General features: G+C 44.5%; 1 protein-coding gene and 1 long non-coding RNA gene across 7 annotated transcripts; both read left to right on the top strand.

Annotated features, from left to right (window-relative positions):
* The first annotated feature begins 6,623 nt into the window (after positions 1-6,623).
* On the top strand, positions 6,624-14,263 carry LOC127925701 (arf-GAP with dual PH domain-containing protein 1-like). The gene is made up of 3 exons (XM_052510752.1): positions 6,624-7,021; positions 13,483-13,616; positions 14,157-14,263. Exons 1-3 carry the CDS (start codon positions 6,934-6,936, stop codon positions 14,250-14,252), a joined length of 318 nt encoding a protein of 105 aa, XP_052366712.1. The 5' UTR covers positions 6,624-6,933; the 3' UTR covers positions 14,253-14,263.
* On the top strand, positions 11,514-12,670 carry LOC127925702 (uncharacterized). 6 transcript variants are annotated; one of them, XR_008121972.1, is made up of 4 exons: positions 11,514-11,904; positions 11,953-12,002; positions 12,049-12,181; positions 12,230-12,360. It is a non-coding gene; the product is annotated as an uncharacterized LOC127925702 (long non-coding RNA). The 6 variants fall into 6 exon arrangements; XR_008121973.1 differs by lacking the exon at positions 12,230-12,360 and adding an exon at positions 12,374-12,670 and having other exon boundaries at positions 11,514-12,000; XR_008121970.1 differs by lacking the exon at positions 11,953-12,002.
* Positions 14,264-16,931: the final 2,668 nt, after the last annotated feature.

The raw sequence follows: 16,931 nt of genomic DNA, 5'->3' as shown, positions 1-16,931 counted from the left end.
ATGTTGGTTCTCTAACCACTAGGCTACGCTGTGTTGTCTTTATTATGTTGGTTCTCTAACCACTAGGCTACGCTGTGTTGTCTTTATTATGTTGGTTCTCTAACCACTAGGCTACGCTGTGTTGTCTTTATTATGTTGGTTCTCTAACCACTAGGCTACGCTGTGTTGTCTTTATTATGTTGGTTCTCTAACCACTAGGCTACGCTGTGTTGTCTTTAAACCACTATGTTGGTTCTCTAACCACTAGGCTACGCTGTGTTGTCTTTATTATGTTGGTTCTCTAACCACTAGGCTACGCTGTGTTGTCTTTATTATGTTGGTTCTCTAACCACTAGGCTACGCTGTGTTGTCTTTATTATGTTGGTTCTCTAACCACTATGCTGTGTTGTCTTTATTATGTTGGTTCTCTAACCACTAGGCTACGCTGTGTTGTCTTTATTATGTTGGTTCTCTAACCACTAGGCTACGCTGTGTTGTCTTTATTATGTTGGTTCTCTAACCACTAGGCTACGCTGTGTTGTCTTTATTATGTTGGTTCTCTAACCACTAGGCTACGCTGTGTTGTCTTTATTATGTTGGTTCTCTAACCACTAGGCTACGCTGTGTTGTCTTTATTATGTTGGTTCTCTAACCACTAGGCTACGCTGCCGCCCCGACTCAATAGTGTCTATAAGCAGGCAGAGTTGGAGCCTCTGGGTATTACATAAGGAAGATTAAAGACTGGGAGTTCGTTAGCCTATGTAACAATGTCCTTATCGTCTTTCATGAAAAGCTTTGAGAAGCTTCAGGCTTAACAAGAAAAGGGGTGTTCGTCCCTTCACACAGCGAACAAACCACCTCAGCAAGCGGGCTCTCCTGGCAATCTTTGGCGAATGGCGGGAAAATGGAACCCCCTCCGTGAGGAGCCTGTGCTGAAAATGTATGTATTGTGTTGTGTTGAAAGGGTTCAAACTGCACTGTGCTGATTCGGAGAGGCAAATAGAGGAGTCAATCAATGAAACAAGGCTATTCTCTCGTGCTCCTTCTCTCTCCCCCCTCCCTCTATCTATCTATCTATTTCCTTCTCTCTCTCCACGTGGTTTTCTTAACCACCAAGGCGAGATAAAATAAATGAGCTTCAGGCAATCTACAAATTAGCCTCCGTCCGTCTCAGCCTTGGCAGTTTGTGCGTTTGAAGTCAGGAACGACATGACGGGGTGGAAGGCAGCATTGCTTCCAACTGTGAGTCACCATCATCATAAGCGACAGGGTGAGATGCTTGACAGAGGGTTCAGGCTGTAATCAATATCATCTCAACCCTCAACGATACTGTGAAGCACGTGGTCCTCGGGATGAATACAGAACGGTGCTCTGAGCTTGTGTGATTGTTGTGGGTTAAAGGGGTTCACATGGGTGTGACATGGACTCATCAGGCAATATGGGGGATACATTACAGAACAATTATACTGTATGCATCATGAAAATGTGTGTGTGTGTGTGTGTGTGTGTGTGTGTGTGTGTGTGTGTGTGTGTGTGTGTGTGTGTGTGTGTGTGTGTGTGTGTGTGTGTGTGTGTGTGAGTGTGTGTGTGGTGTGTGTGAGTGGTGTGTGTGGTGCGTGCGTGCGTGCGTGCGGCGCGTGCGTGCGTGCGTGCGTGCGTGCGTGTGTGTGTGTGTGTGTGTGTGTGTAAGCCTCCAAATGGATTACCATGCTTCATCCATGAACCCATGCATGATTATAGTGATGTGATTAAGTAGGGTGAGCGTAACAAAACATATCATTTACACTCCAACACCATTGTCATTTGTGTGTGTGTGTGTGTGTAGAGGGGGGTGTAGGGGGGGTGTATGTGTGAGAGAGAAGGAGAAATGAATCAATATGAGAAACAGTTATGACGCTATAACAAAGGCGAGACATACAGTATGAGGGCTAGATGTTTGTGGGTTCACCAGAAGCGGTGCGGATGTCTGCCAGCGCGGGTTAATGCTCCATCTGATTGAATCGAGGCCTTAGCCAGTGCAACGCTGCCTTGTGTGCTGATGGTCTAAAGGCAGCGGCATTCAGCCCCTGTCATGCCCAGCAAGCCTACAAAAAACCTTTGCATATAAATTACATGCAGTGATGTGTGTAAGAGGGAGAGAGGGAGTGGGAGAGGGAGAAGGAGAGAGGGAGTGGGAGAGAGAGGGGAGAGAGGGAGTGGGAGAGGGAGAAGGAGAGAGGGAGTGGGAGAGAGAGGGAGAGAGGGAGTGGGAGAGGGAGAAGGAGAGAGGGAGGGGAGGGAGAGAGAGGGAGAGAGGGAGTGGGAGAGGGAGAAGGAGAGAGGGAGTGGGAGAGAGAGAGGGAGAGAGGGGAGTGGGAGGGGAGAAGGAGAGAGGGAGTGGGAGAGAGAGAGGGAGAGAGGGACTGGGAGAGAGAGAGAGAGAGGGAGAGAGGGAGTGGGAGAGGGAGAAGGAGAGAGGGAGGGGAGAGAGAGAGGAGAGAGAGGGAGTGGGAGAGGGAGAGGAGAGGGGAGTGGGAGAGAGAGGGGAGAGAGGGAGTGGGAGAGAGAGAGAGATAGAGGGAGTGGGAGAGAGAGAGGGAGAGGGGGAGTGGGAGAGAGAGAGGGAGAGAGGGAGAGAGAGAGAGAGGAGAGACGGAGTGGGAGAGGGAGAGAGAGAGGGAGAGAGGGAGTGGGAGAGAGAGAGAGAGAGAGAGAGAGAGAGAGAGAGAGAGAGAGAGAGAGAGGGAGAGAGGGAGTGGGAGAGAGAGAGAGAGAGAGAGAGAGAGAGAGAGAGAGAGGGAGTGGGAGGGAGAGAGGGAGTGGGAGAGAGAGAGAGAGGGAGTGAGGGAGGGAGTGAGAAAGAGAGAATCAAATCAGAAACTGTATTGTCTAATGGCCTCGTCAAGGAGAAGTGATCTTGAGTAACTGAAATAAATGACAGACAAAATAGAAGAATAACATTGGTCCCTAACTCACAGATCTGCTACTCTCTCTCTCTCTCTCTCTTTCACTCTCTTACTCTCTCTCTTTCTCTCTCTTTCACTCTCTTACTCCCTCGCTCTCTCTTTCACTCTATCAATCTCTTACTCTCTCTCTCTCACTCTCTCTCTCTCTTTCATTCTCTCTCTCTCTCTCTCTCCCTCTCTCAGGCACGCACACACACGCCAACATAAAACTCCTCCAACATTTTGTCCATAAACTTTTACCCAGATCAATTAGCCTGGCTAACCCAGCGGTGTGATGTGATTTATTAGGATCCCCATTAGCCGACGGCGATAGCGACAGCTCTTACTGGGGTCTGACATAAAACGAAAAAGACATTAAAGACAAAAGACTATAATTTACATACATTTAAAAACATGAACATGTCGTGTGCATCTATCAGTTCCACAGACATGTGAGTACATACGCACGACAAGTAGGTCACATGGGGGAGAGGCGTTGTGCCGTGAGGTGTTGCTGTATTTGTTTATTGAAACCAGGTTTGCTGTTCACTAGCTCTGTATAAGATGGAAGGGAGCTCCAGGCACTCCTGGCTCTCTATAATACTGTATGTTTCCTTGAATTTGTTCTGGGCCTGGGAACTGTGAAAAGACCCCTGGTGGCATGCCGGGTAAGGTAAGTGTGTGTGCCAGTGCTGTGTGAAAAGACCCCTGGTGGCATGCCGGGTAAGGTAAGTGTGTGTGCCAGTGCTGTGTGTAAGTGGACTATGCAAACAATTTGGAATTTTCCAACACATTATTGTTTCTTATAGAAACAAGAAGTGATTCAGTCAGTCTCTCCTCAACTCTTAGCTAAGAGAGACTGGCAGCATAGTATTCATATTAGCCCTCTGATTAGGTCCTATGATTGAGTGTCGTCTGACCCAGGGGTTTGAAGGTGAACGGAAAGGCACTGGAGCGACGAACCGCCCGTGCTGTCTCTGCCTGGCCGGTTCCCCTCTCTCCACTGGGATTCTCTCTCCACTGGGATTCTCTGCCTCTAACCCTATTACGGGGGCTGAGAATTACTTACTGGTGCTCTTCCATGCTGTCGCTAGGAGGGGTGCTTCACTTGAGTGGGTTGAGTCACTGATGTGATGTTCCTGTCCGGGTTGGCACCCCCCTCGTGGTCGTACCGTGGGGGAGATCTTTGTGGGCTATACTCAGCCTTGTCTCAGGGTAGTAAGTTGGTGGTTTGAAGATATCCCTCTAGTGGTGTGGGGGCTGTACTTTGGCAAAGTGGGTGTCGGACAGGGTATCGTCGGACGGGGCCACAGTGTCTCCCGACCCCTCCTGTCTCAACCTCCAGTATTTATGCTGCAATGGTTTGTGTCGGGGTCTATGGTCAGTTTGTTATATCTGGAGTACTTCCCCTGTCTTATCCGGTGTCCTGTGTGAATTTAAGTATGCTCCCTCTAACTCTCTCTCTTTCTCTCTTTCTCTCTTTTCTCAGAGGACCTGAGCCCTAGGACCATGCCTCGGGACTACATCCTTGCTGTCACCCAGTCCACCTGGTCGTGCTGCTGCTCCAGTTTCAACTGTTCTGCCTGCTATGGAACCCTGACCTGTTCCCCGGACGTGCTACCTGTCCCAGACCTGCTGTTTTCGACTCTCTCTCTCTACCGCAGCTGCTGTCTCTAACTCTTAATGATCGGCTATGAAAAGCCAACTGACATTTACTCCTGAGGTGCTGACTTGCTGCACCCTCGACAACTACTGTGATTATTATTATTTGACCCTGCTGGTCATCTATGAACGTTTGAACATCTTGGCCATGTTCTGTTATAATCTCCACCCGGCACAGCCAGAAGAGGACTGGCCACCCCACATAGCCTGGTTCCTCTCTAGGTTTCTTCATAGGTTTTGGCCTTTCTAGGGAGTTTTTCCTAGCCACCGTGCTTCTACATGTGTCTTGCTTGCTGTTTGGGGTTTTAAGCTGGGTTTCTGCACAGCACTTTGAGATATCAGCTGATGTAAGAAGGGCTTTAAAAATACATTTGATTGATTACAATGAAGAGCAAGACATGTTGCTCTGTAATGGGCCAGCTGCAGTTTAACTAGGTCTTTCTTTGCAGCACTCGACCACATGACTGGACAATAATCACAATGAGATAAAAGTGGAGCCTGCAGGACTTGCAGTGTGATGTCATCTCTTTATTACCAACAGACCTCTCCATCTTTACATCTATTGAATATATATGTTTTGACCATGACAGTTTACAATCTAAGGTAACGACAAGTAATTTAGTCTCCTCAACTTGTTCAACATCCACACCCTTCATTACCTGATTCACCTTTACCTTAGGGAAGGATTTGTACCAAATACAACACTCTTAATTTTAGAGATGTTCAGGACCAGTTTATTACTGGCCACTCATTCCAGAACTGTAAGAAGAATCGTAAAGGGTCTGAATCTAAAATCTAAATTCCGTTCTACATTCCAGAGGGTGGCAGCGGCTCGAAGATAAAACGCTAGCCTATACTCAGTCCCGTTTCTCACAAATTAGCTTTCGGTAACGGGCCGTGGTGAACATTAGCGTTTGCTGTCACCGTGGAAATCCGGTGTGGTAGAACAAAGTCACGTCAAGCCCGGTTTGCTCATCTAGCCGTTAAATAAAACCCATTTGTCTCACTTATTGCCACGACGCCTCCTGCTCAACGATAACAAATGTTGCACAACAAATAAAAAAAATTCACCATGGCACTTAAAATAACCATGAGTTACTCCAGCGGCTCTGTGTAGACACAACAAAACAACTTTCTAGCGTATTGTGCTGTCCTTCTGTAGCTCAGTTGGTAGAGCATGGCGCTTGTAACGCCAGGGTAGTGGGTTCGATTCCCGGGACCACCCATACGTAGAATGTATGCACACATGACTGTAAGTCGCTTTGGATAAAAGCGTCTGCTAAATGGCATATATTATTATATTATATAGTTTAATTATTATTATTATTATTATTATTATTATTATATTATTAATGTGATTTGGCGCATGGGGCAGATTGAACAAAAGCAAGAGGCTAGATTTAATTATTTACTTTCATTACCAATAAAGGCATAAGGTTGTCAGCCAACATAACCATGTATAATATAATTTATTTTTTACATCTTATAAAATACCCAATATTATGACTGTCCCTCACATACAATTGTGCATGAACATACATTGGGATTGGTGGGGCAGATGGCTATGTAAACTACTTTTTCAAAGTAACTTAAAAGATAAGTATGTCATATTTTTCTTATTAAGGGAAGATTTAGTGAATCTGAACTTTTTCCAGTGGGAAGTAGCCTATTTTGCAGCTTGGTAAATTTTATTTTCAGAGTAGCTTCTCCAACACTGTGTCCTGGGATTCCATCACGCCTGATTCAGCACCATGGAGAGCCCCCCCACACACACACCTTCTGACCACACTTTTCGATCGATAGGGTGCAAGGACAGGTCAGAGGAGCAATAGAGAGTACAAGGTCCTGCAATAGCCTACACTCAATACGAAACAGCGACTGAAAAGGGCAACACATCCACACACACTCAACAGTAGTTGGTTTCCTTGGAGCGCTACTGAGCCACGCGCTGACTTCTCCTTGCTGGTGGACTGCTATCATCTAGCGGTGGAATATGGTACTACAGCCTTTAGAGAACAGTCATTTTGTTATCTGATTGAGCACCCTACAATTATGCGGAACAGCAAGTCTGAACAAAATCAGCAGTTCACTTCCGAGTGTAGGTCTGGCTCCCTCCCCTCACACACACCCTCCCTGAAAGGTGTCGGAGAGAGAGGCTCAACCAACAACAAGTTGTGACAAATCCTTTTTTAATCAAGGACAGGGAGTTCACACAAAACTCAGGTTGGGCGGTGAGAACCATGCAAGTGTTTCACTGAATGGACCGAACGGAAGAATCGATTTGAGTGGAAGTTTATTTTTTCTTCTTCTTTCAGTTGAGCCTGGCATACCTCATCCTCTCGTGTCTAAAGTGTTTAAAGGATTGGAAATGCCTGGGAACGAGAGAGTTTCTCGTCTCTTGAAAGAGATCATTCAAAAGCCGGGGAACGACGCGTGCGCAGACTGTGGTGCGCCTGGTAAGTTGAAATGTGATGCTGATGTTATAACTTTGCTGCAAAGAACCTTCTAGCCTAGACGTTCTAGATGAGAGAGGGTGGGAGTTGGCATGCAACAGGTCCTGACATGTATAGGTAGAAAAATACCTTCAGCCTATTTTAGGTCTATTTGAGTTGCTCTGGGAATGTTAGGAGCAGAATAGGCCTCGTTGCATTTTAAATCGACTTTTCATTTGTAACCTAACGGTGAACCAGAATCTGGCCTTACACGAGACGTTGGTTCAGAAATGTAAGGACGTTGTTTCCAAAAGTATGTATTTATGTGGGCTTCAGTCTGCAACGTGGTCTCAGAGCATTTCGTATTATTCTGTACTTCTCAACTAGCAAGACGCAGCAATGAAGAACGAGAAGGGGGGAGATTTTCGGCACAACACCGGCCCGCTCATTAGGCAGCCGCCTATGCATGGCGATTAGCGAGGGTGGTTTTTCTGAGCTAAACTGACCAAGACCCACCTCCAACAACACATAAGACCTCACTTAATTCTGCCCCAAAACAATGACATATTCCAACCAATGGCATAATTATGGGCTTTTTAGGTGATCGCTGATGCCTATCTGTGATAAGCAGTGCCCACTTTGTCAAAGGCAGGGAGGCAAGATATGTATGTATAGATACTATAGCGGTAAGAATGCTATATCCAGAGTCAGTACATAGGGGTAAACATACTATATACAGGGTCAGTACCATATTATAATGTACAGGGATACTGGATCTATAGAGGTAGATATGTATAGGGGTAAACATACTATATACAGGGTCAGTACCATATTATTATGTACAGGGATACTGGATCTATGGTCAGTACCATATTATAATGTACAGGGATACTGGATCTATAGAGGTAGATATGTATAGGGGTAAACATACTATATACAGGGTCAGTACCATATTATAATGTACAGGGATACTGGATCTATAGAGGTAGCTATGTATAGGGGTAAACATACTATATACAGGGTCAGTACCATATTATAATGTACAGGGATACTGGATCTATAGAGGTAGATATGTATAGGGGTAAACATACTATATACAGGGTCAGTACCATATTATAATGTACAGGGACACTGGATCTATAGAGGTAGATATGTATAGGGGTAAACATACTATATACAGGGTCAGTACCATATTATAATGTACAGGGATACTGGATCTATAGAGGTAGATATGTATAGGGGTAAACATACTATATACAGGGTCAGTACCATAAAATAATGTACAGGGATACTGGATCTATAGAGATAGATATGTATAGGGGTAAACATACTATATACAGGGTCAGTACCATATTATAATGTACAGGGATACTGGATCTATAGAGGTAGATATGTATAGGGGTAAACATACTATATACAGGGTCAGTACCATATTATAATGTACAGGGATACTGGATCTATAGAGGTAGATATGTATAGGGGTAAACATACTATATACAGGGTCAGTACCATAAAATAATGTACAGGGATACTGGATCTATAGAGATAGATATGTATAGGGGTAAACATACTATATACAGGGTCAGTACCATATTATAATGTACAGGGATACTGGATCTATAGAGGTAGATATGTATAGGGGTAAACATACTATATACAGGGTCAGTACCATATTATAATGTACAGGGACACTGGATATATAGAGGTAGATATGTATAGGGGTAAACATACTATATACAGGGTCAGTACCATAAAATAATGTACAGGGATACTGGATCTATAGAGATAGATATGTATAGGTTTAAGGTGACTAGGCATCAGGATGTATGATTAACAGAGTAGCAGCAGCGTATGTAATGATTGTATCCGAGTGGGTGTGTGTAGTTTATAAATGTGTGTATAAGTTATGTTTGTGTGAGTAAATGATGGAGGGAGTGTATTTGTATTTATTGTGGATCCCCATTAGCTGCTGACCAAGCAGCAGCTACTCTTCCTGGGGTCCAGAAAATGAAGGCAGTTTATGCCATTTTAAAAACATTACAATATATTCACAGATTTCACAACACACTGTGTGCCCTCAGGCCCCTACTCCACCACGACCACATATCTACATTACTGAATCAATGTGTATGTATAGTGCGTATGTTATCGTGTGTGTGTGTGTGTGTGTGTGTGTGTGTGTGTGTGTGTGTGTGTGTGTGTGTGTGTGTGTGTGTGTGTGTGTGTGTGTGTGTGTGTGTGTGTCTGTGTGTGTAGTGTGTGTGTGTGTGTGTGTGTGTGTGTGTTGCTTCACAGTCGCTGTTCCATAAGGTGAATTCTTTTTCATCTGTTTTTTAAAATCACATTTTACTGCTCGCATCAGTTACCTGATGTGGAATAGAGTTCCATGTAGTCATGGCTCTATGTAGTACTGTGTGCCTCCCATAGTCTGTTCTGGACATTGGGACTGTGAAGAGACCTCTGGTGGCACGTCTTGTGGGGTGTGCATGGGTGTCCGAGCTGTGTGCCAGTAGTTTAGACAGACAGCTCGGTACATTCAGCTTGTCAATACCTCTCATAAATACAAGTAGTGATGAAGTCCATCTCTCCTCCACTTTCAGCCAGGAGAGATTGACATGCATATTATTAATATTAGCTCTCTGTGTTAGAGGTCGACCGATTCATCGGAATGGCCGATTAATTAGGGCCGATTTAAATGTTTTCATAACAATCGGTAATCTGTTATGGGAGTGCAGCAAGGAGCCAAGGTAAGTTGCTAGCTAGCATCAAACTTATCTTATACGAAACAATAAATCTTCACATCATCACTAGTTAACTACACATGGTTGATGATATTACTAGTTTATCTAGCGTGTCCTGCGTTGCATATAATCGATGCGGTGCCTGTTAATTTATCATTGAATCACAGCCGACTTCGCCAGACGGGTGATGATTTAACACTGCCGTTGCACCAATGTACCCAACCATAAACATCAATGCCTTTCTTTAAAATCAATACACAAGTATATATTTTTAAACCTGCATGTTTAGTTAATATTTCCTGCTAACATTAATTTCTTATAATTAGGGAAATTGTGTCACTTCTCTTGCGTTCTGTGCAAGCAGAGTCAGGGTTTATGCAGCAGTTTGGGCCGCCTGGCTCATTGCGAACTGTGTGAAGACCATTTATTCCTAACGAAGACCGTAATTAATTTGCCAGAATTGTACATAATTATGACATAACATTGAAGGTTGTACAATGTAACAGCAATATTTAGACTTAAGGATGCCACCCGTTAGATAAAATACGGAACGGTTCCGTATTTCACTGAAAGAATAAACATTTTGTTTTCGAAATGATAGTTTACGGATTTTACCATACTAATGACCTAAGGCTCGTATTTCTGTGTGTTATTATATTATAATTAAGTCTATGATTTGATAGAGCATTCTGACTGAGCGGTGGTAGGCAGCAGCAGGCTCTTAAGCATTCATTCAAACAGCACTTTCGTGTGTTTGCCAGCAGCTCTTCGCAATGCTTCAAGCATTGAGCTGTTTATGACTTCAAGCATATCAACTCCTGAGATTAGTCTGGCAATACTATATATAGTGCCTATAAGAACATCCAATAGTCAAAGGTATATGAAATACAAATGGTATAGAGAGAAATAGTCCTATAATTCCTAAAATAACTACAACCTAAAACTTCTTACCTGGGAATATTGAAGACTCATGTTAAAAGGAACCACCAGCTTTCATATGTTCTCATGTTCTGAGCAAGGAACTTAAACGTTAGCTTTTTTACATGGCACATATTGCACTTTTACTTTTTTCTCCAACACTTTGTTTTTGCATCATTTAAACCGAACTGAACATGTTTCATGACTTATTTGAGACTAAATTGATTGTATTGATGTATTATATTAAGTTAAAATAAAAGGGTTCATTCAGTATTGTTGTAATTGTCATTATTACAAACATATATATATATAAATCGACCGATTAATCGGTATCGTCTTTTTTTTGGGTCCTCCAATAATAGGTATGGGCGTTGAAAAATCATAATCGGTTGACCTCTGCTCTGTGTACATCCAAGGGCCAGCCGTGCTGCCCTGTTCTGAGCCAATTGCAATTTGACAACACTACTTAACTGTAGTCAAGGTGCGACAAAACTAGAGTCTGTAGGACCTGCCTTGTTGATAGTGTTGTTAAGGCAGAGCAGCGCTTTATTATAGACAGACTTCTCCCCATCTTAGCTACTGTTGTATCAACATGTTTTGACCATGACAGTTTACAACCCAGTGTTACTCCAAGCAGTTTAGTCACCTCAACTTTCCACATAATGTATTACATGATTTAGTTGAGGTTTATTGTTTAGTGAATAATTTGTCCCACATACAATGCTTTTAGTTTTTAAAATATTTAGGACTGACTTATTCCTTGCCACCCATTCTGAAACAAACAGCAGCTCTTCATTAAGTGTTGCAGTGATTTCACTCTCTGTAGTAGCTGACGTCAATAGTGTTGAGTCATCCTCATACATAGAAACTCTGGCTTTGCTCAAAGTCAGTGACATGTCCTTAGTAAAGGTTGTGTGTGTGTTGGAGCGACAGTGTGTGTAGTATGTAGGGCTCTGTGAGGTGTGTGTGTTGGAGCGACAGTGTGTGTAGTGTGCAGGGCTCTGTGAGGTGTGTGTGTTGGAGCGACAGTGTGTGTAGTGTGTAGGGCTCTGTGAGGTGTGTGTGTTGGAGTGACAGTGTGTGTAGTGTGTAGGGCTCTGTGAGGTGTGTGTGTTGGAGTGACAGTGTGTGTAGTGTGTAGGGCTCTGTGAGGTGTGTGTGTTGGAGCGACAGTGTGTGTAGTGTGTAGGGCTCTGTGAGGTGTGTGTGTTGGAGCGACAGTGTGTGTAGTGTGTAGGGCTCTGTGAGGTGTGTGTGTTGGAGCGACAGTGTGTGTAGTGTGCAGGGCTCTGTGAGGTGTGTGTGTTGGAGCGACAGTGTGTGTAGTGTGTAGGGCTCTGTGAGGTGTGTGTGTTGGAGCGACAGTGTGTGTAGTGTGCAGGGCTCTGTGAGGTGTGTGTGTTGGAGCGACAGTGTGTGTAGTGTGTAGGGCTCTGTGAGGTGTGTGTGTTGGAGCGACAGTGTGTGTAGTGTGTAGGGCTCTGTGAGGTGTGTGTGTTGGAGCGACAGTGTGTGTAGTGTGTAGGTCTCTTTGAGGTGTGTGTGTTGGAGCGACAGTGTGTGTAGTGTGTAGGGCTCTGTGAGGTGTGTGTGTTGGAGCGACAGTGTGTGTAGTGTGTAGGGATCTGTGAGGTGTGTGTGTTGGAGTGACAGTGTGTGTAGTGTGTTGGGCTCTGTGAGGTGTGTGTGTTGGAGCGACAGTGTGTGTAGTATGTAGGGCTCTGTGAGGCTGCTTAGAGACAGTACAAAAATAAGAACAAAGGACAACATAGATAGTCTGTGTAGCCACTGTGTTAGCTATTTGGCAGTCTGATGGCATGAGGGCAGAAGAATGCTGGGCAGATGCTGGATACTGCAGTAGTCCCTGGACAAGACATGCACTGACTACACTACTTAATATTGGCATCTGCCAAGTCACTCGAGAAGTCACTCATAAAATGTCATTTATGTATGGGGAATAGGACAGTTTAGTACCCAAAGGTCCCAATACACGGGGCAATAACATGCATTTAGAAGTAGCATTCAAATCTTTTTTGAATTTGATTCCCCCGCAGTCTGAAATGAGGCCTACTCAGCGCTGCAGACATCATCATGTGATTATCAGAATGAAAGAAAGTAGGATATGAAAGGGATCAACAGTAAGACTGTAGGTTAACACTACTGTCGGCTACCGGGTCACTTCCAACAGAACAGACCTATAGATCTACCGCAATGTAGACCAACGCAGGGTTTCTGTGGCCTACGCTGACTTTGTCATAGGGGATACAACGGTGTAGTAGGTTAAAGACACACACACACACACACACGCACGAACGAACGCACGCACGCACGCACGCACGCACGCACACACACACACACACACACACACACACACACACACACACACACACTCAGTGGGTTGGTAGCTGGCCCTGCACCAGGCTGTGTCAGGTAGATAAGATGGGTGTGGTCAAGCTAAAGTAAACGCAGGTATGAGCCAATGGAGGGAGATGGGAGACATTCAGTACACATGTTAAATCAAAAGGAAGGTTTCTCTTCCCTGACTGCCTTCATATCTGCATCTGAAGGTATGTGGTCCAGCCCTTTGTACTGAGTTGTAGTGTGGTATGTTGTTGTATGTCCTATACACCTTATCATTGGCTCTTTACAGAGAATCTGCTTCTTGCTCAATTAAAAGGTCAAAGCATTCCAAGTTTTTTCCATGTGAAATGTCGGTTTTTCTAAAGGTATTCCATTTGATCTAGTACCACAAACTCCCAATGAAACCACATATCTCTCTCTGTTCTCTGTTCTTCCTCTCTCTCTCTCCCCCCTTTCCTCCATCAGATCCTAGTTGGGGCTCCTGTTCCTTAGGAGTGTTCATCTGTGTTCAATGTTCCGGGATCCACAGGAATATTCCCGACATCGGAATGAAGGTCAAATCCCTCAGCCTCTCCCGCTGGGAAGACCAGGAAGTGAAGGTGAGCTGCTCACCAAAATGACCCAAATCGCAATATTCGCTAACGTACATTTCTTCAAATCCAATCGGCTCTGGGTTCATTGCTATTTTTAAATCATTTCAAATCTGTGCTTGATTGAGCTTGCCTGGCTTGACAGACCGACAGAGTCGTCCCAAAATGGCAAACCCCGCCCATCTGTCACTCCAGGCAGGCTAGAGCTGACGCTCAAAGTACTTGAAAGATTTGAAATAGTTTTTGAACCCAGGTCCGAATCCATGACTGTACATAGTCATTTATGACTGAGTCATAACTCCGTGATGAACCTGATATGAATATGAAATGAAACAGGCGTTTGTCCCGTCCATCCTGAAGAATAGGACATGTAGGAAATGAATGGTTGTGCTGCATATTTCACATTCAAAACAATCCACTGGAAGGAATTGTCTGTGTTTAGTGGTTCATACGTGGTATGACACATGCAATCATGACTCATCCGCCCGTCTGTTGTGTCTCTCTCAACTTCTCTCTTTCTCTGTGTGTGTTGGTGGGTGTGTGTTACAGTTCATGGCGGAGAATGGGAACGAATTGATGAAGCAGAAATATGAGGCTTTTGTTCCTGTCTACTACTACAAACCTACCCACAAAGACTGCCAGTAAGTGTGTGTGTGTGTGTGTGTGTGTGTGTGTGTGTGTGTGTGTGTGTGTGTGTGTGTGTGTGTGTGTGTGTGTGTGTGTGTGTGTGTGTGTGTGTGTGTGTGTGTGTGTGTGTGTGCGCGTGTGTGTGTGTGTGTGTGTGTGACCATGGCAACGGGACCATTGTAATAATGACATTGTGATGAGGGGGATATTTTTGGGGACTCATGGCAAAGAGGCGCTGGCTAGGGCAGGATACTGAAAGGAACACACACACGCACACACACACACACACACACACACGCGCACACGCACGCGTGCACGCGCACACGCACACACACACACACACACACACACACACACACACACACACACACACACACACACACACACACACACACACACACACACACACACACACACACACTGTCTATTCTCTATCATGATCAATCCCTCAGAAAGACATTAGGATGAAGTGCACATTGTAATACGTTCCATAATAAGATCAGAGGTTGATTTCCTGTGATGTTTAATGAGGAGGACGAATCATTGACTTTCAGTCATGTGTTTTAGACTAGTTATAGGATATGTTTCCTTGTTCATTATTTCCTTGTTTCTCTCTGTTCATTATTTCCTCTCTCTCTCTCTCTCTCTCTCTCTCTCTCTCTCTCTCTCTCTCTCTCTCTCTCTCTCTCTCTCTCTCTCTCTCTCTCTCTCTCTCTCTCTCTCTCTCTCTCTCTCTCTCTCTCTCTCTCTCTCTCTCTCTCTCTCTCTCTCTCTCTCTCTCCCTCTCTCTCTCTCTCTCTCTCTCTCTCTCTCTCTCTCTCTCTCTCTCTCTCTCTCTCTCTCTCTCTCTCTCTCATTATTCAATTTAAGGGCTTTATTGGCATGGGAAACAAATGTTTATATAAGGTAGATAATAAACAAAAGTGAAATAAACAATAAAAATGAACAGTAAACATTACACTCACACAAGTTCCAAAATAATAACGACATTTGAAATGTAATATTATGTCTATATACAGTGTTGGAAAATAAATAAACATAAATATGGGTTGTATTTACAATGGTGTTTGTTCTTCACTGGTTGCCCTTTTCTCGTGGCAACAGGTCACACATCTTGCTGCTGTGATGGAATACTGTGGAATTTCACCCAGTAGATGTGGGAGTTTATCAAAATTGGTCTGTGTAATCTGAGGGAAATATGTCTCTCTAATATGGTCATACATTGGGCAGGAGGTTAGGAAGTGCAGCTCAGTTTCCACCTCATTTTATGGGCAGTGAGCACATAGCCTGTCTTCTCTTGAGGGCCAGGTCTGTCTACGGCGGCCTTTCTCAATAGCAAGGCAATGCTCACTGAGTCTGTACATAGTCAAGGCTTTCCTTAATATTGGGTCAGTCACAGTGGTCAGGTATTCTGCCACTGTGTACTTTCTGTTTAGGGCCAAATAGCATTCTAGTTTACACTGTTTTTTTGTTAATTCTTTCCAATGTATCAAGTAATTATCTTTTTGTTTTCTCATGATTTCCTTGGGTCTAATTGTGCTGTTGTCCTGGGGCTCTGTGTGTTTGTGTTTGTGAACAGAGCCCCAGGACCAGCTTGCTTAGGGGACTCTTCTCTAGGTTCATCTCTCTGTAGGTGATGGCTTTGTTATGGAAGGTTTGGGAATCACTTCCTTTTAGGTTGTTGTAGAATTTAACAGCTCTTTTCTGGATTTTGATAATTAGCGGGTATCATTCTAATTCTGCTCTGCAGGCATTATTTGGTGTTTTACGTTGTACACAGAGGATGTTTTTGCAGAACTTTACATGCAGAGTCTCAATTTGGTGTTTGTCCCATTTGGTGAATTCTTGGTTGCTGAGCGGACCCCAGACCTCACAACCATGAAAGGCAATATAACTGATTCAAGTATTTTTAGCTAGATCATAATTGGTATGTCGAAGTTTATTTTCCTTTTGATGGAATAGAAGGCCCTTTTTGCCTTGTCTCTCAGATCGTTCACAGCTTGTGGAGGTTACCTGTGGCACTGATGTCTCGGCCGAGGTGTGTATAGTTTTTTGTGTGCTCTCGGGCAACGGTGTCTGAATCGTTCCTGCGCCTGTGCGTTCCTGCGCCTGTGCGTTCCTGCGCCTGTGCATTCCTGCGCCTGTGCATTCCTGCGCCTGTGCATTCCTGCGCCTGTGCATTCCTGCGCCTGTGCGTTCCTGCGCCTGTGCGTTCCTGCGCCTGTGCGTTCCTGCGCCTGTCTCCCGACTCATTCATACCAGCGTGACTGAAATAGTGAGATAACAGTCTCAGGTGTCAGTGTGGTTTGTGTCTTGGCCCCTTTCACCAGGTTTTAGACAAAAAACATTCTCTGCTGTTATGTGGCAGGTAATCTTGGAACTATCTTGAATCCTTATGTTATGTTGAGTGTCAGAGATACCTGATGTTTTGTGTGTGTGTGTGTGTGTGTGTGTGTGTGTGTGTGTGTGTGTGTGTGTGTGTGTGTGTGTGTGTGTGTGTGTGTGTGTGTGTGTGTGTGTGTGTGTGTGTGTGATGGTTTGTTTGAATGCGTGTCGTGTGTTGTTGACTGTCAAGTGTTTATCTCACGCTGGGACCGATGGCTTGTCTCGTCCGTCGTCTCGTCTTCGTCTCGTAATCAGCAACGCAAATCCTTTCATCAGCTCTCTGGGCTTCCCAGCAGTCATCAGACAGCACTC

Source organism: Oncorhynchus keta, unplaced genomic scaffold (assembly GCF_023373465.1).
Source record: "Oncorhynchus keta strain PuntledgeMale-10-30-2019 unplaced genomic scaffold, Oket_V2 Un_contig_6113_pilon_pilon, whole genome shotgun sequence".
Classification (NCBI taxonomy): domain Eukaryota; kingdom Metazoa; phylum Chordata; class Actinopteri; order Salmoniformes; family Salmonidae; genus Oncorhynchus; species Oncorhynchus keta.
The sequence above is the reverse complement of the archived record's forward strand: the minus strand, read 5'-3'. Positions and strand labels throughout refer to the sequence as shown.

What these genes read in the sequence shown, in the direction of transcription:
- LOC127925701 (XM_052510752.1), top strand. Translation starts at nt 6,934, where the DNA reads ATGCCTGGGAACGAGAGAGTTTCTCGTCTCTTGAAAGAGATCATTCAA. An exon ending in CGCAGACTGTGGTGCGCCTG is followed by an intron (nt 7,022 to 13,482) that starts GTAAGTTGAAAT and finishes TTCCTCCATCAG; the next exon opens with ATCCTAGTTGGGGCTCCTGT. An exon ending in GGGAAGACCAGGAAGTGAAG is followed by an intron (nt 13,617 to 14,156) that starts GTGAGCTGCTCA and finishes TGTGTGTTACAG; the next exon opens with TTCATGGCGGAGAATGGGAA.